General features: G+C 37.6%; 1 protein-coding gene across 2 annotated transcripts; it reads right to left on the reverse strand.

Annotated features, from left to right (window-relative positions):
• On the reverse strand, window positions 1–24,179 carry UBA2 (ubiquitin like modifier activating enzyme 2). Of its 2 annotated transcripts, none has more exons than XM_077831505.1 (17): window positions 23,950–24,179; window positions 20,620–20,703; window positions 20,252–20,322; window positions 18,153–18,217; window positions 17,512–17,612; window positions 17,204–17,325; window positions 10,941–11,008; window positions 10,503–10,618; window positions 9,238–9,337; window positions 8,445–8,605; window positions 5,716–5,809; window positions 5,489–5,601; window positions 5,248–5,403; window positions 4,226–4,322; window positions 3,574–3,679; window positions 2,597–2,733; window positions 1–910 (listed from the first exon to the last, which is right to left on the reverse strand). In XM_077831505.1, the coding sequence occupies exons 1-17, from the start codon at window positions 24,091–24,093 to the stop codon at window positions 729–731; spliced, it is 1,917 nt and encodes a 638-aa protein (XP_077687631.1). In that variant the 5' UTR covers window positions 24,094–24,179; the 3' UTR covers window positions 1–728. The 2 variants fall into 2 exon arrangements, with proteins under 2 accessions (XP_077687631.1, XP_077687632.1); XM_077831506.1 differs by lacking the exon at window positions 23,950–24,179 and adding an exon at window positions 23,772–23,931.
• Between the last annotated feature and the right edge of the window lie 938 nt (window positions 24,180–25,117).

The following is a 25,117-nucleotide window of genomic DNA, read 5'->3' on the forward strand; positions in this document are numbered from 1 at the left end:
TAGCAAGTATTTCAGATGTCGTTTATTTGGTCCATGAGATGTACAGTATAGTAATAGTATTTGAGTTTTACAAAACAGCAAATATAAATAACCTGAAACTGTAACAATACACAAAATTTGTTTCTTACATTGACATACCAGGCAGTACGTGCTGAAAAACTTGAGTAAATTAACATTGTTTTACAGTAATGTACACAGTGCCAGCTGATGTTTAAGATCAGAGAGTTTAAACATAGCACTTCTTATTTCTCTTTTTAAAGAATCTGCTATCTCATATTAGTTGAGGGTGTGAAAAATGGTTAGATCTAGGCTAAAAATATTTTATGTCTAGCCAAAATAAAAATCTACATATTTATAAATCTGGGTTTCAAATGATGACCCTTTCCTAAACAAGAGTAGTTTTGTCCTAATGAATTATATCTAAACGTATTTACATAAAAATAACATGCTTTGTCTTCATGACTGTTTAAGCAAATACTTATGTTTAAGTATTTATAAACTAAGTTTCTACTACATTTAATATAGGATACTGGAAAACTTCTAAGATTCTATTGAAATGAGTGCTTTACCATCAAGAGGAATGGACACAAATTCTGTAAGCCAATGGTGTGATTCTCCCTGGGAACAAAGGCCATAAAAATAGTCTAGTTCTGGACATTTAACACACCCCAAAGTAACATCTTATTGTATTACATTATCTAGATCGTTCTATCATTGGGTATTTGCACTCAATCTAGTGCTATTATGTCATCTTGCTCTTCTGTCTGGTCTGAACGCATTCTCTTTGTACTGACATGCTCTCTATCTTCTAGTTTTCTCTTGCGGTTTTTATTTTCCATATCATCATCAGTATTGCTTGAAGGACCTTCATCATCAGAGTCAACAATCAATACATCATCTTGATCTGGAGCTAAAAAAAAATAATCAATTGGTATACTCTAAAAACTGACTATTTCACTTAGCACAAAAATAGAAAAATGCTTTCAATGCCAAAAATGAACAGATTGTTTTTTGATAAGCCATTCTCACCCTTGAATGTCCAATACTTTTTTGTTGGGATAAGGGTTAATTGGCAAGATCTTTGTGCACATGCAAAGTCAGTATGAAATGCACGTATGCCCTATGTGCAGGTGTTTTAAGTCAAGAATAATTACACACTTGAGTCCCAGTCCATCTTCAACTTTTACTCTTAGTGAATGAACTACAACTTCTACTAACAGTCATAGTCCATAAGAGTGAAAAAGAACCAGGCATAGAGAAAAAGAATAGACGGGAAGCTGTGTTAACAAAGAGCTAAAAAGATGACAATGGAACATGTAAAGAGGAGAACAGAAAAGATACATTAGAAAAGCAGATTTACCTTTGAAGAACCATGTTTTTTGTATGAATACACTGTAGAAACTTTTTTTGAAGTACTTATAAAAACTGCCTCTATCTAAATTTGAAATAATTCTGACCACGCTCTAATGCTTATTCTCAATTTAGAAAAAGTGATAAATTAAGTGGCATGGGCAAGTGATCACTTTTTTGCACATATATTTTGGGTAGAACCACTGAAGTCATATGAACTTCTCAAAAAACTTTAAAAGAGAAAACACGTATAATAATTTCTACATAAAACAAGCTTTCAGTTTCATATAATCTGTGCTTCTATGCCAGCTCTGAGTGCATAGTAGGAAGTTTCAAATATCTTAACTTAAATTTTAGAGTCCCATATCCATTTGAGTTATTTCTTAAACTATTTAGGATACCTTCAGACAGACAGACATTCTAAAACTGCAAGAGAAGGTATGGATATTTTTCTGGTTAGCAAATACTGCTTTCACCATGCTTTGCTTAGAATGGGAAAAAGGAGGCAGTGTATCCTAATGCCCAGAACACTGGACTTCGTTTTATACACAGCCTTGGTACCGCCCTACTGGCTGACCTTGGGCAACTCACATCCTTCCCTGTGCCTCAGTTTCCCCAACTGTAAAATGGGGAGAATGAAACTGATTTGAGATCTGCTGCTGATAGGCACTATAAAATTTAAGAGCTAGATATTATTAGTGTGTGTATATATCTATCTATATAATTGATTTTTTTGGTCAAACTACCACCAGCATCAACCGGTTCAAAAGCTGTAACAGAGGAAGTATTTGCTTTGTGTGGGTTCACAAAAATAATTTTATTTATTCACCAACATACAGTATGACAACATGATGAGTCTATTTTACACAATCATTGCAAATGACACTCTAGTCCTTTAACTGCTCTATGCCTGCAAAATCCTTTGCAGTTAAACAACATCTTCCTTATAAGAAAAACTATTCAAGTAGTTCAGATTTTTAAAAGTTTACATTTAAGATAAAATATTAACATTTTTAATGATAGTCTCAAAGGCGCATTTTTTACTATTTATAATGTTATATACACATAAGATGCCTTCATAATAGGTATCTTGGGCCCCACTGCTATTTCACATTACAAAAACGGACTTAGCTTTAAGTCATCATGTAAAGGACACTTATTTTATGTTTTAACTGTAGTGCACAATCAAACAGGTAGGTTTCTAGTAAAAGAAGCTATTTAATTCAATCGCATAAGTATTCTTTACCTGTTGAAGTTGATGGCTGTGCTCCATCATCACTACCATTGGTAATGTTCTTAGAAATTGGTTCTGATGATTTGGGGCCAACTTTTTCTGGACTGTCTCCAACAACTTCAAATTCCACATCTTTTTCTAGATCTTCACTGTGGAAAAACCCATAGGCTTTTAATCAAACATGTAAGCATCCACATTGGTCTTTTCATAAACAAAACCACATATCTGAATCCACTACTAAGAGAGCAACATGTAATTATCACAAAATGATAATAAATGGAAAAGCTGTTCAAGCTCCCTCCTGACTGACATGCTTTTTTTATTCACATACACACCTTGCTTCAATGGCCTACCTGGGAATGCCTCTTCAAATAAGAACATCACTGAGGGAAACAGTCATTTGAATTTTTTTCCCTCAGAGTTTCCTTCAATTTAAATGCCCAATTTCTGTGTTCATCACAAATGCCAAGTGAATGAATCTATTTTATAAGTATGTAAATAATTTACTCAGCTTCCCCACAATATAATTATGTTTACCTTGGTTCTTGGAGCATTCTACACAGTAAATAAAACAGGCCAAGATTTTCAACTGACTACTGATTTTGAGCACCAAACTTGCAACCCTTTATTCTGATAACAGGTAGTTAAATAGTCATCTATCTTCCATTTAGTTAGTAGTTTTTGATATGACAGCTATACCTATTTTCTCCTTTGAGATCCACCAGCTGTACTTATTTTGAGCATACACTGCATTCTTGTTCGTGTATCATAAAATTTGTTTAATTAAACTAAGATCTCTCCAAGTTCCTATTCTTGCATTAAAATTGTCAAATTATTTCAATCCAACAGTAAGACAAATGTTCCCTATCAAAGTCTTCATATCCTTTTAGTCACTTAATGTTTTAAACTTGTTTGTTTAAAATTCGCCTTAGAACAATACTATAGAATATATATTATATGTAAGAAAACAAATGTTCCAAAATCTTTACCTATGAAGCACATTGATTAACAGGGTATAGTCCTGCAGGAAATCATCCGCTTGTAGCCGAGTGCCATTCCGAATTCCAAATTCTGATAACTTCCTGTGGTTATTTGCTACAAAAATAGTGAGATATTTAACAGAATTTTTACAAAAATTATGGTAAGTACTAGAATTAGTACTAGTACTTCAATGAATAGGAGTTTGCTTTTAAAAACAAGTAATTCACTGTAAGAAAATGAGACTGGTAAAGTATATTTGATTTACTTTAAATAAAATGTTACCTATATTATAAAAATTCAAAAAGGTACAAATATACGTTAAAGTTTTATAGGTAGAGTTTAAAGCATAAAAGCCAGAAGATTCAGAATCTTCTCATTCCTTTATATGCCATTTTTATCTACACACTGTAACCCTTATGATCTTTCCAATACCTTGCCATAACAGAAGAATAATGGAACAGAGAAACATTTTGATTCAGTTTCCTGATCACTCTGCATCCAACTTAACCCTTAATATCTTCTAATACATTTGTGCATAACTTCTGGGGAGGTTTTTGTTTTATACACAGGACTACTAATAAAGAGGTTTAAACAACACTACACTAAGCCATCTGGACTCAATGCAGTTTCAAACGAACCAGAAAGCTAGTATGGACATACCTTCTGTTTCTCCCTCCTCTGAAGATATGAGAATAGTCCCTTTTCCATCATCTATCTGTACATCTGGTGCTACCATAGCAAATTTTTCTTTCACTATCTGAAAGGATAAAAGTGATAAATATTGAATACTCTGTTTTAAGACCAATAATTTCTTCTTCTTGAGACATCTGCATTTAAAGCCTATTAAAAAAATCTTTCTTATTCATCTGATCAAATTAAATTCCCCACCATAACTGGAATCTCAAAACCCAGTCAATACAAAAAACGACTAAATTATGTAACTGGGGCCCTCTCTTTTAGGTGTTCAGGTAGTTTTTTTAAAATCTAATATTAAGATACTCAACAAGAGACAGGATGATAAAATAGCTATCATGTTATAATGGATTTTATCACTTCCATTGAAAATTTACAAAATTCAATCATTCCTATACAGCGACAGTATTGTAAAGAAGATCTTTGTGGTAGGGAACATCTATGTTCTGTATTCATAGAGCGCCTAGCACAACTGAGTCCTGATCCATGACTGGGGCTCCTAGGCACTATAGTAACAGTACTACTAATAAGAATAAAATAGAAGTGAACCGACTAATCTAGTTTTATTGTCCTTGATAAGAAAAGTTCAAAGTAAAAAGAAAAAGGTAAACAGCTTAAATATACTCTGAAAAGTGGACACAGATTTAACAAGTCAGTTTTAATAATCTGAGGTGTTACTAGCAATACAATTAACGAATTTTATTTCATTTTCTATTTCTTAACAAAATTCATCTCTGAAACGGACATTGGTCTTTAAACTTCCCTTACAGATTTTAAAATGCAATTTAAAAAGTATATCTAATTAGTTTGTGTTCCCCTTTCTCCTCTTAGTATCATAATTGCTAACCTTGACATACATACCGTAATAAAAAGGGTTCAAACATCAACAAAATTTTGTAGTACAATAAGTGTACTTAACCTTAGATTTAAATTGAAAAAAAAAGCAAAGGCTAAGTAAAAAATGACAGTTAAGGTTTCAGAGTCTTTACCTTATCCTGTAATGTCAACACAGTAACCTTGTGTACATTAAGTTTCACTGTCACTTCTGGTTTACTTGCACACACATAACAATTGGGATTTGGAGGATCCAATGCACAAGGAACAAGTAGCTTCTTTCTTGGGTTTGGTTGTTTGTTCAGAAAAATCTTTGAGGAAGAAGAGGGAAAAAAATGAGGGTCAAATATATAATGAATAACTTCAAAACAAAAGCAAAAATGTTATCTCGCTTACCGTTCTACATTGGTCTATTTTTCCTGATAAAATCTTCAAACCCTCCAGCACTATCAAACCAGCTATCACTGCATTAGTTGTAGCTATAGCAGGGATTATATTTCCTGCCATTGCTGCAAAAAAAAGAAAAAAGCAAAAGTAGATTTTTTTTCCAGTGCATGAACCTTTAAAAGAGTGCTAGAGAAAAATACTTCATTTAACGAGGTCATTATTAATTTTATTCTTACACTTGATATCAAATCTGCTCTTCATATTCATACTGAAAATGTGCATCCTGAGGTTTGCAGCAGAAGTAACAAAATCCATTGCAGATGGGTCATCCTGTCAACAAGTTTAACAAAACATTTTAGAATAGATTTTAAATTGGAAGAAATGTTTGCAGAAGTCTATTACCATAAATACAGACAATTTGAGAGATCTTGTACAATACTCAGTAATTATAATTGATGCATTTCTTCTTTCAGATATTATGTTTCAACTTTTAGACACTGTTGTACTTTAAACAAATATTATAAATACGACGTATTTTCATTTTGTAAATGTATTTACATAATGCTTTAAAAATGTTCAAAGCAAGTTCTAGACACTAATCCTCACAGCATCCCTGAAAGTAGGTAAATGTCTTATCTCCAATAACAGATAGGGAAACTAAGAAATGGCAGGGGAGGTGACTTGCCCAGGGCTACACAGAAAGTCAGTGACAGAGCCAGGATTAGATTTCAGAACCTCCTAATTCCCAAATCTGTGACCATTCCTCTATCACATTGCCATCCAATGAAAAATAAAGGTTCTTTCTCCTTCACATCAGAGCCAAACCATGGAGTTCAGGATTCTACTTTTATCAAACAACTGCCAATATGGTAAGACCCTAAAATACAGCATAATGCATTTTCCTGTATTTGATGTTGGATGTTTTCAACTATGAAGAAAAACAGTCTTGAACTTATGACTTGGCATTTAAGTGAAGATCCTGATGGTATGCTGATGCATAGCAGCTTGCACGATTAGCGCTTTAGTAGGAATTTTTTTAAAGTGTATTTCCAATTAAGACTTTATATTATCTATTACTAATTTGACATCTTAACTTTTTGGTTTTTTTAAAAATCTGCGTTTATATTTTACTGTATGGTGTGTAGCTGTAGCTGTGCCAGACCCAGGATATTAGAGACAAGGTGAGTGAGGTTATATCTTTTATTTTGTCTCTTCATATTATATTGACATCACTGGATTCACCGATAATTCAGTTTGACCTTTGACTCTTCTTCTATGTTGTTTCTATTAACAGCTCTTTGTTCCAACCACATTTTTTTCAGAAATGGCAGTACAACAATCCAGATCTTTTACTATACAAGTCTACTGCAGAAAGACTATTGTCTGGCTATGCCAGAAAAAGGACACAAGACACTGGATGTGGTTTAATTAGGCTGAAACTTTATTCCTAAACATCTGGAAGTACCTGGCAGATAAAATTGTACAGTGCAGGTAATTCCATAATCAAGTACATATAACTGGGAGGGTACAAGGCTGCTGTCCACATTCCCCACTTTACTCATCCTGGCTCACAGCCAACCCACTGCTAGGACCTTGCCCCAATGGGCGGAGGACTATACAAGAGCAATGGATTTACTCCCGGCTGTACCAGTCACAAGAGTCCTGAACCCCTGCCTGTTTCCACTCCTTTTAGGAGTGCCTCTTTTATCTGATCACCGCATCCTTTCCCTATGTAGTACTTGCATGAGACAACTGCCCCAAGCTTACATAATGAGTTGCAACATCACAGTCTAATCCCCACTAACTTTTTTTTGCTCCCAACAAAGCACCCAACCAGCTGTGGAGAAGGCAAAAAAATAAATAAATCCCCCTTGTCTCGGCCAATCTGCGTGGACATAAACAGTCCCTGCTTTCTTCTGGTCACATGGGGAGAATGGGTTAACATCTCCACACTGACCTGACATGAAGATGCCACAGCAAGTTGCTCTCTGACCTTTTCTGATAAGCCAGATAATGGCCCCCACTGCTTAAAGTGTGGTGAGGTCATTTTAAAAAGAAACTCTCCCCTGTTCATTTCAACTCAGATAACCACAACTCACAGACAAGATCACATTATTTCTGATGTTCAGACAATAGCCAGATCAACTCTTCTGTTCCTCACTTTTCTTTAACAAAGTTTCATAATATATCAGATGTCTATGGTTAGAGTTTTGCACTAGCTTTACACAGTAATTGGCTCCATCCTTACCTCTGTGTAAGGGTCTATATTGGAGAGGAATTAAATGGATATGACTAGAATTCAGTATCTTCCATTGTTGTTTCAAGTGCTGTTGTAGCTGTGAGAGACACAAGGTGGGTGAGATAGTATCTTTTACTGAACCAATTTCTGTTGGTGGATGGGACAAGCTTGAAAGCTTGTCATTTACACCAATAGAAGCTGGTCCAATAAAACGTATTACCAAATCTCTCTCCTGACTAACAAAGTACAATTATTTTAAAAGCCACAACTAGAAGTGGCAAAGCTGCTCCACACTGCTCTAGCAGATATGTCAACTTTTAAAAGTAATTATTTTACTTCCAAATACTTGATCCTTCCGCTGAATGTGACCATGGGTAAATCCATTGCTCTTTTATAGCCACCTCCCCATTCAGGAGGGAGAGGGCAAGGTCCTAGCAGCAGGTTGGCTGTGGGCCAGAATGGGTAAAGTGGACAGCAGCCCTGCACTCCCCAAATATATGTACTTTATTATGGAATTACCTGCACTGTACAATTTTATCTGCCAGACTGTTTTAACTATTGTTGTACATAACTATTAAAGACTAAATACAAATAGGCATTCACATGAGTAGCCACACCTATTTTTTGTTCCTAGAAGTGCTACTGTAGAATCAAACTAAGCCTTTAATAACTGATTAGCATATTTACTTAGCATATGACCAGTTCTTATACATCTTCTGAACTAACCTTATCCCATATAAGCTCAGCTCCATCACCTTTTTCAGCTAGGTGAACTCTCAGAGTTTCAACACTCTTTGAAAACAGACGTGCATAGCTCTTGACATCCAGAACCTGTTGGTCTTTCAGGCCTAAAGAGGAGTCATTCTGTTGATCAGACATGTTTTTCTCTTCAAAATGAAAGAAAAAAAAGTTAAGATTACAAATATTTAGGAATTTCATAGATGTCTTTTTTAAAGATGTCAAATTTGCCAATTTTAATAAAATTGTACTCCATTTAGAAAACATGCAATTATAAGCCATAAACTAGAGTGGCTGAAATAGTTTATAACAAATCTGCACTTACGTCTTCATTTTCAAAAGCTAAATTTTAGTATATTCATATCAGTAAGACTGCTGAAAACTCAAAACTGCTGTAAATAATACAAACACAGAAGGCAGACCAAAGACAACCTGAGTATGAGACATTTTTATTGTCAAGAATGAAGTATAGTTTTAACACCACTTGATTGTTACAGCTGAAGATATCAGCGTATTCTATGAGGCTTCAGTTTTTTAAAATGAGAACTACAGAATTATGTACTTAATACCTGAAATAGCAAGGGCAAGTCAAATTTAGAAAGGCATTTTCATTCTCCATAGAAACAGCAGATCTTCAAAGAATTAAATGTCAAAATCAATATTTTTAAATAGTTACAATGGTATGTGAAGTGCATACAGTTTTATATGGTTGAATATTTAAAGTATACCATAAAGCACAAACAAAACACAAAAGGGGAAAAAAAAGGGAAAAAAAGATTACCTTGATTCTGTACTTCAGTCCAATCCAATGGCACAGGAGGTTTCCTTTTTTTCCACAGTTTATCCATTGTCAACAGATACCTGATATCATCTTTGAAAAGCTACAAAACAATATGAAAAATTAAAAGGAAAGTAAAGATATTGTTTTACTTCATTTTTAAATCTACTTTAAGATTAACAGTTTGTGTTTCTCTACCGGAGAGCACTTTCAGCCACAGTGATTAAAATTATATAACAATTCCCCTCACCTCAAGAAGGCACAAAGGGGAAATAGAAATTGAAAAGTTACTCCCAATCCCTGCCTTCTAAAACATTAACTATTTTATGTAAAATAAAAATAAATAGTAGTTAGCACCCAAATATTTTATCATCCATGAAGTGTCAAGGGAATAGTGATACCACACACAAACACACACTGAAGTAGTCATTGTAAATATTGGAACGTGTGCTGAAGGGCATTTTTACCTATATGTCAACCTAAATAGTGATCTAATTCTAAAGACCATGGTAACAGTCTGTACTGCTTAACATCACAGTCCGTATCATGCCTGTTCCTAACTTCTGTCCACTAGGGACAACTGTTTGGGGAGGGACTCTGAAACAGCACCTACATCCCTGTTCCTGGGATGGTTGCACCCAGAGCATAAAGGAGAACCTTCCCATACTCAGACTGCATCTGCTTATGTTGGAGGGGCTCCCACAGAGCTCAAAAATAGTTTTTGAATTTTTTCTCTTTAAAAATAACTAAATCAGATGTAAATTTAACTACAATTTAGTCATTACTCTGGTGCAACAGAGGCAGCTGGTAACTGTCCCTCCACTGGAGCACAGGGAAAGGAGTATACATGGTAGGACCACGATGCTACACCAAGAACTACTCTCAGGTATGTCTTCACTACTAATGTTAAAGCGTTGCTGCGGCAGCGCTTTAACGTGGCTGTGTAGTCGCGGCACCAGCTGTAAAAAAACAAACCACCCCCACCAGGGGAGTAGCTCCCAGCACTGCTGCACTGTCTACACTGCCACTTTACCCCGCTGAAACTTGCATCGCTCTGGGGTGTGTTTTTTCACACCCTTGAGCTAGAAAGTTTCAGCGCTGTAAAGTGGCAGTGTACACAAGGCCTCAGTGTTATATCAGGATTATTATTTTTCTTAAATAATCAGATTTGACTGCTAACTTAAGCATCCAAGTTGAAAATTTTCGGTTAAGTCTATAGTAATTCACACACTTCAAACAATAATACTTATCGGGAGCAAAACTATTACCTTAGTGAAAAGTTTAACTGGATCATATCCAGTGGATTTAGCCCATTCCTTAGTTGAAACACGTTTAATATCACCATCTTCATTAGATGCTCTTGCTCCTGCTTCTGTTGGCTCCCCTATAAAATAAAAGGTTGATTATGTTTTTGAATTTAAAAAAAGCAGGTTGTGACCCAACATATTTTTCATCATGGATAAACTAACGCTATCCAGGGAATAAAACTGAACATTCACCTGTCTCTGAAGTATTCAGAGGTTTTTTCCCTCTGCAATCCATTGGCCCATCAGAGAATCCAAAAGGAGAAGGGAAAGTAGACAGTTCTCAGGATCGTTTCTTAATAGACTAACATTAATTGAATATCATACAACTAGCTGTAAAACTTAAGACATTTTGATTAACACAACTCAGATACAATGAAGTTACTGATTTATGTCACTCACAGGCAGCTTCAGGATCAGCTCTGTCAGGGGATACTTCCTGATCAGCATCTTCTTCACCAAACAACTGACTATGTATTTAAAAAAAACAAAAACATGAGGTTATCATAAGGTAATTGTTAAGTAAGTAGCTCCTTCTTTATACCTGGTTTTTTAAAGCCTGTCATAAAAAATTTGTGATAGATGCTTTACTTATCCCAAAAAGAACAGGAGTACTTGTGGCACCTTAGAGACTAACAAATTTATTAGAGCATGTAGCCCACTTCATCGGATACATAGAATAGAACATATAGTACGAAGATATATATATACACATATAGAGAAGGTGGAAGTTGCCATACAAACTATGAGAGGCTAATTAATTAAGATGAGCGATAATCAGCAGGAGAAAAAAACTTTTGTAGTGATAATCAAGATGGCCCATTAAGACAGTTGACAAGAAGGTGTGAGGATACTTAACTTAGGGAAATAGATTCAACATGTGCAATGACCCAGCCAGGTCTCTATTCAAACCCAAGTTAATGGTATCTAGTTTGCATATTAATTCAAGCTCAGCAGTTTCTCGTTGGAGTCTGTTTTTGAAGCTTTTCTGTTGCAAAATTGCCACCCTTAAATCTTTTACTGAGTGGCCAGAGAGGCTGAAGTGTTCTCCTCCTGGTTGTTGATGTTATGATTCCTGCTTATGCTCTAATAAATTTGCTAGTCTCTAAGGTGCCACAAGTACTCCTGTTCTTTTTGCGGATACAGACTAACACGGCTGCTACTCTGAAACCTTACTTATCCCAGTCTATTCTACTTGATTATCACAGCTGTGTTAAATCTAGGATTTTTATATTTTGTTATGAGAATTTCATTTAGCACAGTCTAATATTTATATTGTGAGAAGCCACAACAGGATAATTTCTCAGAGCTTCTATAGCATGGAAGTATGATGTATATACCAAATTTATTTGGACCCCAAAAACGATACAGAAAATATTCTGCGAGGGGGAGCATCCTTTGATAAAAGAACAGGCTAATTAAAAAGTCAGCCATACACAGTGTGACCGTTGGTACTCCTATATTCATTCCTTTTTCAAAACTATGACAAATATTTCATAAAGTATGCCTTGTGAGGTGGTATTTGAAAACTCATAATTTGCTGATCATTATTGTCCCAGTACAATATGTGTGCCAACACTGTATATAAAGTTATAAGATTCTACTGAATGATATTATGAAAACTCATAATTTGCTGATCATTATTGTCCCAGTACAATATGTGTGCCAACACTGTATATAAAGTTATAAGATTCTACTGAATGATATTATTAAAACATATTCCAAATCTGGGGAAGCAGTCACAAACCAGTTCCTCAGATACAAAAGGCAAACTGACACCTCAGCCAGGTGTCAAGGAATCAAATAGATCATCACTTGGTTAAATGGCAATTCTCTGGCAGAAAAAAGGGTGAGAGGGAGAAATTTACACATTGGTAAAGAAACAGCTGGAGGTTCCTGTCCCCACAGACTTTCTGTCTCCTAAATCTCAGCTGGAGATAATTCTCAAAGAGGAGGAAAAGGATAAGAATGAGGAACAGATACCCCAAGTTGTTCCTCCCTTTCTCTCTTCCCACAGTGACCACAACACCTGAGGAACAAAGAAACAGCATTGGACTGAGGGGGGAATTCTGTCTGAAAGGAATTCAGCCAGTAAGACTGCCAGAACATGTGGTGAGAGACCTTTTGCTTTGAATGCACTTACCTTGTTAAGTTAGGTATTAGTTGCGTTTTTACCTTTTATTTCTTTGTAATCAATTCTGACTTTAATGCCTCCTTACTTGTAGTTACTTAAAATTTTTATTTCTTTCTATAATAAACTTGTTTTATTGTTTTATCTAAACCAGTATGTTTCGATTGAAGTATTCAGGAAACTTCAGTTCATAGATTCATAGATATTAAGGTCAGAAGGGACCATAATGATCATCTAGTCTGACCTCCTGCACAATGCAGGCCACAGAATCTCACCCACCCACTCCTGCGATAATAAAGATCTCTGTTTAGCAAATGTATGAACTAATGTAATCTTACCCATTTCTCCTTAAATTTGTAACAGGAAAAACATGAGCAAGCACTTGATATAGTCTGTTTTGACAAATTCTTACTGGATTTACTTACTAAAAGTAGTCTTCAAGTCTGGAAGAGGAGAACAATTTGTAGAACATGACATTAGGAAACACAGAACCCAATTGTCAAAGGGTCTTTAACTCAGTCCATAAAAACTGTTTGTATATCTGTAAGCACAATTAGAAGCACAAGTACAGTAGAACCTCAGCTTTACGAACACTTCGGGAATGGAGGTTGTTCGTGACGCTGAACAAAACGTTAGGAGAACAAGATTTGTGCAAGACTTTATATGACCTTGTGTTGTCCAGGAGAGGGCACACTTCTGGGGAAAGTCTGGGACTGGGAAACTGTTAGTGTTTCTCTGAAGTGTAATTCAAGAATGGCTGGCCATAGCACTCATATAATATAGCTGGGAGTAATTTACATGTTGGAGGCTGTGTGTGGGCACAAGAGCAGTGATTCTCACAGTGAAGCAGGGTAAAAGGCACCCAGGCTAGAGAATTGAGGGGACACAGCTGTTCAGCCGTTCATATTGTACCCTGGGTAATGTAGCACAGTTTTAGGGCAAGAAAATAAAATGTCCATAGTCTGCACTTCTATAGAGCTGAAATAAAGCGAAGAATAGAATTCCAAATGGAAGGTTCTTACAAACATGGATTGAGAAATTAACTAGTCCCATCCTGCAGTAGAGCTATTTATCTTTCCTATGAACAGAAAAATTCCAGAATAAAAAAATTCATCTCGTGGCAATTTTGTTTTAAGGCTGCATGACCTAACCTCTTGAAGGAACACCAAGACTTATGACTGGGAATTTATATTTGAAACAAAACACAAGAAACTATCAAAAACCACCTCTATCGCTCTGTTTTGGCTCAACAGGAAGCTAGACTCACCTACCATGTAATGTTTCAGAGTAGCAGCAGTGTTAGTCTGTATTCGCAAAAAGAAAAGGAGTACTTGTGGCATCTTAGAGACTAACAAATTTATTTGAGCATAAGCTTTCGTGAGCTACAGCTCACTTCATCGGATGCATTCAGTGGAAAACACAGTCAGGAGATTTATATACATAGAGAACATGAAACAATGGGTGTTACCATACACAGTATAATCAGAGTGATCACTTAAGGTGAGCTATTACCAGCAGGAGGGGGGGTGGGGGGGGAGAGGAGAGGGACGACCTTTTGTAGTGATAATCAAGGTGGGCCATTTCCAGCAGTTGACAAGAACGTCTGATGAACAGTGGGGGGTGGGGGTGGGGGATAAACATGAGGAAATAGTTTTACTTTGTGTAATGACCCAACCACTCCCAGTCTCTATTCAAGCCTAAGTTAATTGCATCCAGTTTGCAAATTAATTCCAATTCAGCAGTCTCTCATTGGAGTCTGTTTTTGAAGTTTTTTTGTAGAAGTATTGTCACTTTTAGGTCTGTAATCGAGTGACCAGAGAGATTGAAGTGTTCTCCAACTGGTTTTTGAATGTTATAATTCTTGACGTCTGATTTGTGTCTATTTATTCTTTTATGTAGAGACTGTCCAGCTTGACCAATGTACATGGCAGAGGGGCATTGCTGGCACATGATGGCATATATCACATTGGTAGATGTGCAGGTGAACGAGCCTCTGATAGTGTGGCTGATGTGATTAGGCCCTATGATGTTGTCCCCTGAATAGATATGTGGACACAGTTGGCAACCGGCTTTGTTGCAAGGATAGGTTCCTGGGTTAGTGGTTCTGTTATGTGGTGTGTGGTTGCTTGTGAGTATTCGCTTCAGGTTGGGGGGCTGTCTGTAGGCAAGGACTGGCCTGTCTCCCAAGATCTGTGAGAGTGATGGGTTGTCCTTCAGGATAGGTTGTAGATCCTTGATGATGCGTTGGAGAGATTTTAGTTGGGGGCTGATGGTGATGGCTAGTGGCGTTCTGTTATTTTCTTTGTTGGGCCTGTCCTGTAGTAGGTGACTTCTGTGTACTCTTCTGGCTCTGACAATCTGTTTCTTCACTTCAGCAGGTGGGTATTGTAGTTGTAAGAATGCTTGATAGAGACCTTGTAGGTGTTTGTCTCTGTCTGAGGGATTGGAGCAAATGCGGATGTATCGTAGAGCTTGGCTGTAGACAATGGATCGTGTGGTGTGGTGTGGTCTGGATGAAAGCTGGAGGCATGTAGGTAGGCATAGCGGTCCGTAGGTTTCCGTATAGGGTGGTGTTTATGTGACCATCGCTTATTAGCATCGTAGTGTCCAGGAAGTGGATCTCTTGTGTGGACTGATCCAGGCTGAGGTTGACGGTGGGATGGAAACTGTTGAAATCATGGTGGAATTCCTCGAGGGCTTCTTTTCCATGGGTCCAGATGATGAAGATGTCATCAATGTAACGCAAGTAGAGTAGGGCCGTTAGGGGACGAGAGCTGAGGAAGCGTTGTTCTAAGTCAGCCATAAAAATGTTGGCATACTGTGGGGCCATCCAGGTACCCATAGCAGTGCCGCTGATTTGAAGGTATACATTGTCCCCAAATGTGAAATAGTTATGGGTGAGGACAAAAATCACAAAGTTCAGCCACCAGGTTTGCCGTGACATTCTCGGGGATACTGTTCCTGACGGCTTGTAGTCCATCTTTGTGTGGAATGTTGGTGTAGAGGGCTTCTACATCCATAGTGGCCAGGATGGTGTTATCAGGAAGATCACCGATGGACTGTAGTTTCCTCAGGAAGTCAGTGGGGTCTCGAAGATAGCTGGGTGTGCTGGTAGCGTAGGGCCTGAGGCCTAGACAGCCAAACAATCCTGCTGTCAGGGTCCCAATGCCTGAAATGATGGGGCGTCCAAGATTTCCAGGTTTATGGATCTTGGGTAGCATACAGAATACCCCAGGTTGGGGTTCCAGGGGTGTGTCTGTGCGGATTTGTTCTTGTGCTTTTTCAGGGAGTTTCTTGGGCAAATGCTGTAGTTTCTTTTGGTAACCCTCGGTGGGATCAGAGGGTAATGGCTTGTAGAAAGTGGTGTTGGAGAACTGCCTAGCAGCCTCTTGTTCATATTCCAACCTGTTCAAAAAGGCTGACAAAGGAGGTGCTGTCATCATCATGATTATGATGTCAGAGTTGTTTCTGAGGCTGTGGATGGCATTGTGTTCTGCATGGCTGAGGTTATGGGGCAAGTGATGCTGCTTTTCCACAATTTCAGCCCGTGCACGTCGGTGGAAGCACTCTATGTAGAAGTCCAGTCTGTTGTTTCGACCTTCAGGAGGAGTTCACCCAGAATCCTTCTTTTTGTAGTCTTGATAAGAAGCTCTCTGTGGGTTAGTATGTTGTTCAGAGGTGTGTTGGAAATATTCCTTGAGTCAGAGGCGTCAAAAATAGGATTCTAGGTCACCACAGAACTGTATCATGTAATGCAGTTTATAACTGAAAACAAACTAAGGCACAGGGGGAGTTAGTATTTGTTGCCTTTCAAATGTCTGTTGAGAGGGTACTGCCTTTAACATATATCCCTCAAAGCTTACGATCTTTACTGTTATCAACCAGTCAACATGAAAGGAAGAGAAAACTTTTTAAATAATAAATCTCCAGCTCGGAAATTTAGTCTAAGGTCACACTGAGATCTTGCAGGTGACATCTAATCTTAAATTATGTTCTTTTCAGCAAGACAACACACAACACAAAGCTAAATGGAAACAAATGAGCTGTAAAGCCAAGTTTCTCTTAAATTACCTCCTCATTTATATAACTCCAACAATACTGTGTCTATCACTTTTATTTATACTGAAGTAAGCTGGTGCCTCTAAAAAGGCAGCAAATTTTTTCAATCAAAGAAGTAATTATGGTCGCAAATATTCATTGGCTTCCCACAAAACACAATTTATAATGAAGCAATAGGCAAACACACCTCCAATCAACCCATATCAATGTGCCTAAAACTTTTTTGCCAGTTTCTCTCTGTGATACTAGAATATCAGTCTGTTTTTAGAGTCTGTTCTATCATTAAGTGAAACAGATCGGGCAAGCTATCAATAGGTTTTCAGTGCATTCCTCAAATGTGGTAGAAGTTTGGAAAAGAAAAAAGGATGCTGTAAAGTAATTTTTAATTTGCCTATTTTGATTTTTTGTTGTTGGCGATACATTTAGAAATTAGAAAACAGTGTGATCGCTCTTTTCTTAAAATATGTTTACTTACTTGAACAAATACTTTGCCCACACAATGCAGTGGATAGGTTCTGATGGAGTGTTGCGAATTGTGCAGCCTGGAAAAGTCTTTTGAGTTGGTTTAGGATGACATTCATAACACTCTGTCACTCCCTATAGAATCAGGAAAAGATAACTATTTCCGTAAGTCACACTGTGATGGCTACTAATACGGTATTCATCATTAAAAAGTGACAATGTTAGCAATATCTCAATAAACATAAAGGACATTATCCAGCCTATGCTGTCCGAAAGAATAAATGACTCAAACAACAACAACAAAAAGTTATATCAACTAACCTTTTTGATAACTGTTACTTGTCCAAGGTAGCCTGCAGTTCCACTCTCTATAAGAGGAACATCAGCAGCCAGACACATCCTGTTCACATGGTTACGTGCAGCTGGAAGAGAAAGCATTCAGGATTAATTTGAATATTAACTAAAAGAGAATGTTTGACTTTGGAAAGGTTGGAGACCAGCCTCCTGCATAATATATATCTGCACCTACCTCATTTCATTATACACACCACCTTGCCTCTCTCACAACACCAATCTTTCAGTTAGTACCATATATTGACAGCTGTTCTTAACATAGAAAATGCCATCTAAAATGTAGTTATGTATCATGGGGACCTTCCTACCATGGGGGGCACACTTTTAATTCTTAGCATTTACATATACACCACTGTTCATTTTCAAAGTCCAAACTGTACAAACATGAAGTACACCTTAAAGCCACCCTAGTGAAGTAGGTAAGCAGTAACCTCATTTTGCAGGTGGTGAGACAGAGACAGAGGCTGAGTGACTTACCTGAGGCTGCAAAGAGCATTAACGTCAGAATTGACATCAGAACTCAGTAATTTTTGGTTTCTACCTTCTATGTGCAGGTCACATTTCTTTCATCTCAGAAATAAAGCCATAAAAAAAAGTGGAAATCTCACCTCTGTTATCCAAAGCATTCATAACCAATGTAAACTGCCGGAAGAATTCTACATTATAGTCAGGGCTGTAGAAAAGAAAAAATATTAAAACCAGTTTATTAAATGGCTTTTGGTTATTATGGCACAGCAGAAATTCTACACAAACAATGTAAACAGAAATAATATCCATATGATAAGTTCCACAGACATAAGTTAAGTTTACCACTCACCTTTAACTATCTCACCTGTCCTCTGCCCAATTTTAAGTCTCATATTCCTCAACACTGCAGGGCTAGGAATGGGAACATTATACTACTCAAAAGGAGCTATTCCAAGCTTCCCACCTGGACTTAGTGGCCCCAAACAGTGGACTTTAAAGATATGACCTTTTTTGTTTAAAAATGCTATTAGTTATAAGTTATTTTGGAAGGGTTTTCTCCCCCCCAAATTTAGTTTTAATTTCTCTCCAACTGAGATATGGTAATTCAGACTCCTATCCTTATAGGTAGGGAAATATGCGTATTATTACTCAGTAAAGTTCTTAAACACATAGAAACAATATATGCACAAACAAAATGCATAACCACCAACTGTTAAAATAAAGAACTACTTTTACAGAACAGTATTATTTATTACCTCTCCTAGTATTACTGACAGTTAGTCTATAAAACTATTGTCCAATGGGAAATGTCCTTTGTAGTTCCACTTAAAAAAAAATCACCCCCATGATCCAAAGCAGGGTGAAAATTCTCCTTTTAAGCTCTGGAGCAGTAGTTCACTCACCAATAGTACTTCCAGAACTGTGCAAATTTCTAACAACATTGACAATTATGATTCACACAAAAATCTTTTCAGCCACAGTGGAGGAGAATGCACTACATATCCCACAAGTCCCCTTTTAATAGCTATGAAAAAACTTGTAAACAAAAAACACGATGTGCATATCAATTCCATTGGAACACGGGGGAAATGTTAATGTCTGGTAGTGAAAGAGGCAAATTTAATATGCAAAGAAATTTTCCAAATGCTGAAGGGTTTTTACAGCTAATAAAGGGAAAGCAAAACAAAAAGTTGAACTAAAAAATGTATTTGACAGCATCTTTTAATGTGCATGTTAACATTCTAAACCAAATACTGTAGCGATGTTGATTTAGTAAATGTTATAACATTAACTGTTAACCCAATTACAAACTGTTAACGCGTTTGTAACCCAATTAGAAAAAACTTCCAATTTTTTTTTTTTTGGAAAGGCAGGGAAAAAGGATTGATGGGAGAAGAGAAGTATATTCTGGAAAATATATTTAATGGTTTTAAAATTTTAGGAACCAAGAAAAACGGTAAAGCTAATAAAGATTTAAATGTCTGTGTGTCAACAATTAACATTAACACAACATAAAACATGGCATTAAAGGAACTGGAAAAACACAAATGAAACCATTAGAATTACTCCATCTTATGGAAAGATGTATTTGGTACTGTACTGATATAGTACATTAAAGACGTTAACTCTTAACTAGATTTTTAAATGTTAACTGTTGACACAGAGCTAAGGTCAAATTATGATTTTAAAAAAAATCATATTCACATGTATAAGAGTAGAATATGCAAATGTGTTAATCTCCATACATGTTAAAGTATCTTCTGGTTTTTATTAAGAACTCAACATACTTTTAAAAAGTATTCAAATTACACATTTATCCAATTAGTACCCGAGGCCCAAGCAGAATTCAATGTTCTAGAACAAACAGTGTTTCTTAACGACCAGTCTGTGGACCGGCACCGGCCTGCAATCTCTCTGACAGAGTTTAGGAAGGCAGAAAGCTGGTCCCTGGTATCAAAAAGGTTGAGTAACACTGTTCTAGAAAACTTCCACAATGGTTGAAAAAAAGGAGAAATTGGATACAAACATTTGAATAAATATCATTAAAATAAAATTCATAAATTCATGCCCAAACTGAAGTCACTCAGTTTGTTGTAGCCTGACATTTATAGCTAATTTTTCAATATTTAGTAATTTTATAAAATCTCCTCAAGATACCAGCTTTAAATAACTAGATATTTATACAGATATGAAATTCCCAATAATAAGAGTATTTAAATAAAATTTAAGACAAACATACTTCATGATACTGTCATGATAAGCTATAATATTAGCTTCTGGGTAAAACTGTAACACGCTTTCCTTAGCCACCTGAAAAAGAACAAACAATTGGTAGTCCAATACTTCTACCTTACATTCAAGATTCAACAAATCTGCAAACACTACGCATTAATACTGGGCTTTAATTTTTTTTAAATGCAGAAATACTGTATCAATACTTACTCCATCAATTATTGCAGAAAATATTACATATCATATGATATATGAATCATGAATTTGATGTTGATCTAGTATGTACAATAACTATTTTAAAATTACATTCATAACATGAAAGATGTTTATTATATTCATTAGAAAAAAGTTCAGTTTTCAAAATTTTCTCCTTACCTGTGCTTTTGACCTCCCAACATGTTTCTTTTGAAACAAAAACTGCCTGTTTAAGTTGCTGACATCAATAGTATCCAGATCAATCTATAAGTGCATAAGAGACAGCCATTTCACATTTACAAACTAAACAGACCAAAAGTAGCGCATGTAACATTAAAATAGAGTTCTTCATGCTATCTTCAGAAAGCACAATTTTCAGATCTACTGCAATTTATCAAATAAAGTTATGTACATTTATGAATAAAAACATGAAAACCACAATTGTTCTAGCTGGCTGAGTCAACATTTAAGACCAGGAATTTCAGGAACAGCTTCATTTCACCTTCTACCCCTCCACCCTGACTTAAAAAAAAAAAAAAAAAAGCACAACCCAAGCCTTTTGAATTATAAATTTAATTAATAAAAACAATGTGATTTTACATTTAAAATGTTAAAATTACTAGACTTAACTGACCAGGACAATTAAATGCATTGATATACATGGACTTTAAAGCTCAAATTTTCAGATCTGTGCATATGCACACTTACTACATCTGCACACCGACAGCTGCAGGACCTGTACATACAAATGATCAACTACATATCTAACTGGTTATCTTCTTGCACATGTTCAGTAATGTTAATAGCTAGGATAAGTTTCACAATTTAAGGATGCGAGAGTTAGATAATGCAGAAAGAATCCCTGGGAAAAATGAAAAATGCACAGACATTTGACATGTGACTTTGAACCACATATTAAAAACGTGCATGCTAGTTAGTAGGAAAGCTCCAATTTCTGATCCTTCTGTATTTTAGGATATGTTCAAAATGGTGTGGAAAATTAGCAATGCCACTTGCAAATGAAGAACATTTGCAAGAATTCTGCTCATGAACAATATATATTTTACTATTATGTAGTTTTCTTACCCCATATACTTTATTAACTGAATAAAAAGCCCTCTATGGCTAGATTTATGGCTGCAGTTAAAATAAAAATACGAAGTGCAGAAGTTAAAGTTCTTAAACCAATATTAACTCAGACACATTTCAGGTATGCAGTAGCTTCTATTTCTCTTTTTCCCGCTGAATGTGTAGCTTAGTAGGTTTCAGTTTACATCCTGACACAGTAACCTTCACTACAGTCTAATACAGGGATTACACAAACTAGTAGTTCCACTGAGCATGTCTGTATATCAAAAACTGATCACATTTGAACACGGTTTTGAAAAACTCAGTTGCATGACAATGCTGACCGTAACTTAGCAAGCAGCACATATGACAAATCACGTTCAACACTGTCACCTAACTTGATTGTTCAAAATTATTTTCAACAATCAAATTTTGTTAGACAAACCTGCTGACATCAATGCCTACTCATGCCATCAGGTAGACTAAACACATATGCCACAAAATATCCAAGTTGTGCAACATGGCCAAATTGACACTGTCCTAATTCCTAAGAACCTTTCTTTACGTTTTCATTTACTGATATTGGACAAAAATAATTTCCTTGTAAAATAACAAAACTATTTTGCACAATAATTATAGCTTTGCTCTCATTCTCTTTGTCCACTGCTCAGCCCCTTCCTCCATAGTCAGATTTTGATAGACACTCTCAAACTGCTGTCAAAAAGAGAGAGAGAGTGTAAAGGGAACAAAACTAAGGATCTGATCCAACCCCTATGTATGCTAATAGAGTTGGCCATGGTCCTAAAACAGGGGCACAAGCAAAATACTAAACATGCCAATGGAAAATTTACCTGGCTTATAAACCTTGATTTTCCAAGGCAACCACACCAATCTTTGGAACAAAAGTACTTGCTATTTTTAAGGGGTAACAAGAGTCCAATAACAAGGTGAGAAAAACACTAAAAATGCCTCACAATGAAGAAAAATGTTTATCTTCGTCTTCTTTTCTAGATTTGGTTCACTGACACAATATTAATGTTAACAACATCCAGAAAATACTGAAATAAATGGGACTGCTTGTGGAATAATGTACTATGGGCTGAACATGGCCATGGGTCTGGAAACCATTTGCCAAGTGTCAAAACATGATTTCTGATAAAAAGTTCCTAATTTAGTTTGTTAAGCAAGTTTGGACATGAACAAAACTTCTCAGAACTAAACTTAAAATCTGTTTTCCACACAACATTTTCAAACTTTGTTTACGGCCAAATGCGGACAATCAAAACAGTGATGCAAATAAGACAGGTGACTAAGACCTGCTAAATTTATAATTTGCCTTTTTAAAAAAACCTCTTTATAACTACATTACATGATAGTAATGAATTAAGAGCGGAAAACCAGGTTTATTTGGGGACATTAATTTTCTGCCAAAAGTGCTAACAGTTCCTTTTTTCATGTGTACCCATTCTTCTATCCTCCAGTTTAGAGATTCACATCACGAAACAAAAGTGAAAGCAACAGCCTGAAGGAAGTATCAGGATTGGACTTTCAAGACTGACAATTTTACAACTCATTATCTAAAAATACAATTTCACCACCCACATATTTCGCTTTTAGTGTCACCCAGCAGACTACAACAGCAGTCTATTCTAGATATTAACATCTCTACTAAAAGACAGCAAGCATTAAGGAAAAATGAACACCGACTTTTTGCTAAGATTTTAAGGGGGCAGCTGAAAAGTGGCAAACAGGATTTGCTATTTCCCACGCGCGTTTTTGCCTACTAGCTTTCGGGAAAGTGAGGCTTCTACTTCACCATGTGACTGCGCAATCCCTGTTGGGGAAAGACAGACAGCGATGCCTTGCCATGCAGATGTTATTAGTGAATTCTCAGAACACACTTCTGAATTCCTGGAGAGCGAGAGATCCCACTCGAGTCTTTAGTGTTTTTTGGACAGCCCATCCCTACAGGACGCAAAGCGCACACACCATCGTTACACTGGATTTTATATTGTGGGTTCCCGGGCTTGAAACTTTATTTATTTTCTGTCAGGGTTTCTCTTTACACAAGCGGTAACTGCTCCCCACCCGCCCAACGCAGGCCACCCCCATCAGCCCTGCCAAGCCAGCTCCCACCTCTCCCACCCGCTGTAACCTCTTCTCCCGCCAGCGCCGGAGGCCCACGCGCAGGGGGCCCTGCGGGACGCGGCAGCCCCTCCCTAGTCCCTGCAGCTTTGGCGGGCAGGAGCAGTTTGAAAACACACAATGAGAGGGGAGGGGGGAGCACGGCGCACGCTCCCCCGGCGGCCCCGCGACCTGCTTCTACCCCCGCAAAGCGGGCCGCGCTCGGCTCCCTCCGATCCGCTTTCCTCAAGCCCGTATCTGCTCCCCGGCCCCGGTTCCCTCTCCCCGCCCGGCGTTCGCTCCGGCCCCGGGCCGCACCACGTCGATGTTGTTGAAGCCGGTGAGCACCAAATCCTTGAGCAGCTCGCAGCCGATGCCGCCGGCTCCCACCACCAGCAGCCGAGCCCCGGACACGGCCTCCGCCAGCTCCCTGCGCAGGGCTCCCGACACCGGCAGCGACATGGCGAGGGGGAGGCAGCGCGCGCGCGGGCGGGCGGCCGAGCAGCAACTCCGCTCGTCTCTCCTCAGCGCCGGGCCGCGCTCGGGACAACGACGACGAGCCGCAGCCCACACTGAAGTAGCCACCGCGCCCCGCAACTGTCGCAGCGCCCCCTGCTGGCGGGGAGGAGAACGGGCCGCTCCGAACGCCAGGAGCCGCTAGCGGACGTGCCTAGCGTGGCTTGACGGCCAAGTGGCGACAGGGGCGGGTGGGGACGCAGAAGAGCCGGGTTCAGTTCCTGTACCCAAATCTACTGCAGAGAAGAGCTCAGAAAAATGGCTCCTGGTGGGCTTGGGTCACGTGCTGCTGAGGGTGAGAACGACTTCCGCCCCCTGCCAGCTGGGATTCAGTGGTCCTATCCTCCCCCGAAGTGTCTCTTCAATGCAAGGGAGGATTGCTATCGTGCTGTGAAAACCGCCTTATTTGAAGTGTAGGCAGAGGGGGTTCTAGTGCTTTTTGAACTCATTTAGAATCATAGTTTAGCAACGCTTATCTACAAAGGAATAATGTTTTAACTTGTTTTTTAAACGTGTTAGCCTTAGAGGCACATCTTAGCTTGTGCTGTCTGTACTAGCCTTTTAAAATTTATTAAGGGTTTAGCTAACAATTTAAAAAAACACCTTTTGTCATAGGACTTACCCACATGCAGAGTTACACTGTTTTTACTTACATTGTGATACACCAATGCAAAAGGCTCTGAGTTCAATTTAAACCAAGCTTGCTATAGTTTAGTTTACATAGATTAAGAACAGGGCTAAGCAAAACCACTCAAACTAAAATAAAGGTGTTCACACGGGGGGGGGTTTAACTAAACACAGGCACAATTATATGCAGCCAATGCCCTAGGTTAGAGAAGCACTTAGATCACAGAAGTTAGGCTGTACCCATCCTCCCAGAATCAGGAATATATGGAATAATTCCTAGCACTGCATCTGAAAGCTTGCATCCTTATATGTGTTAAAGCAAAAATGGGTAACAGGAGATTGA

Source organism: Eretmochelys imbricata, chromosome 12 (assembly GCF_965152235.1).
Source record: "Eretmochelys imbricata isolate rEreImb1 chromosome 12, rEreImb1.hap1, whole genome shotgun sequence".
In the NCBI taxonomy this organism is placed as follows: domain Eukaryota; kingdom Metazoa; phylum Chordata; order Testudines; family Cheloniidae; genus Eretmochelys; species Eretmochelys imbricata.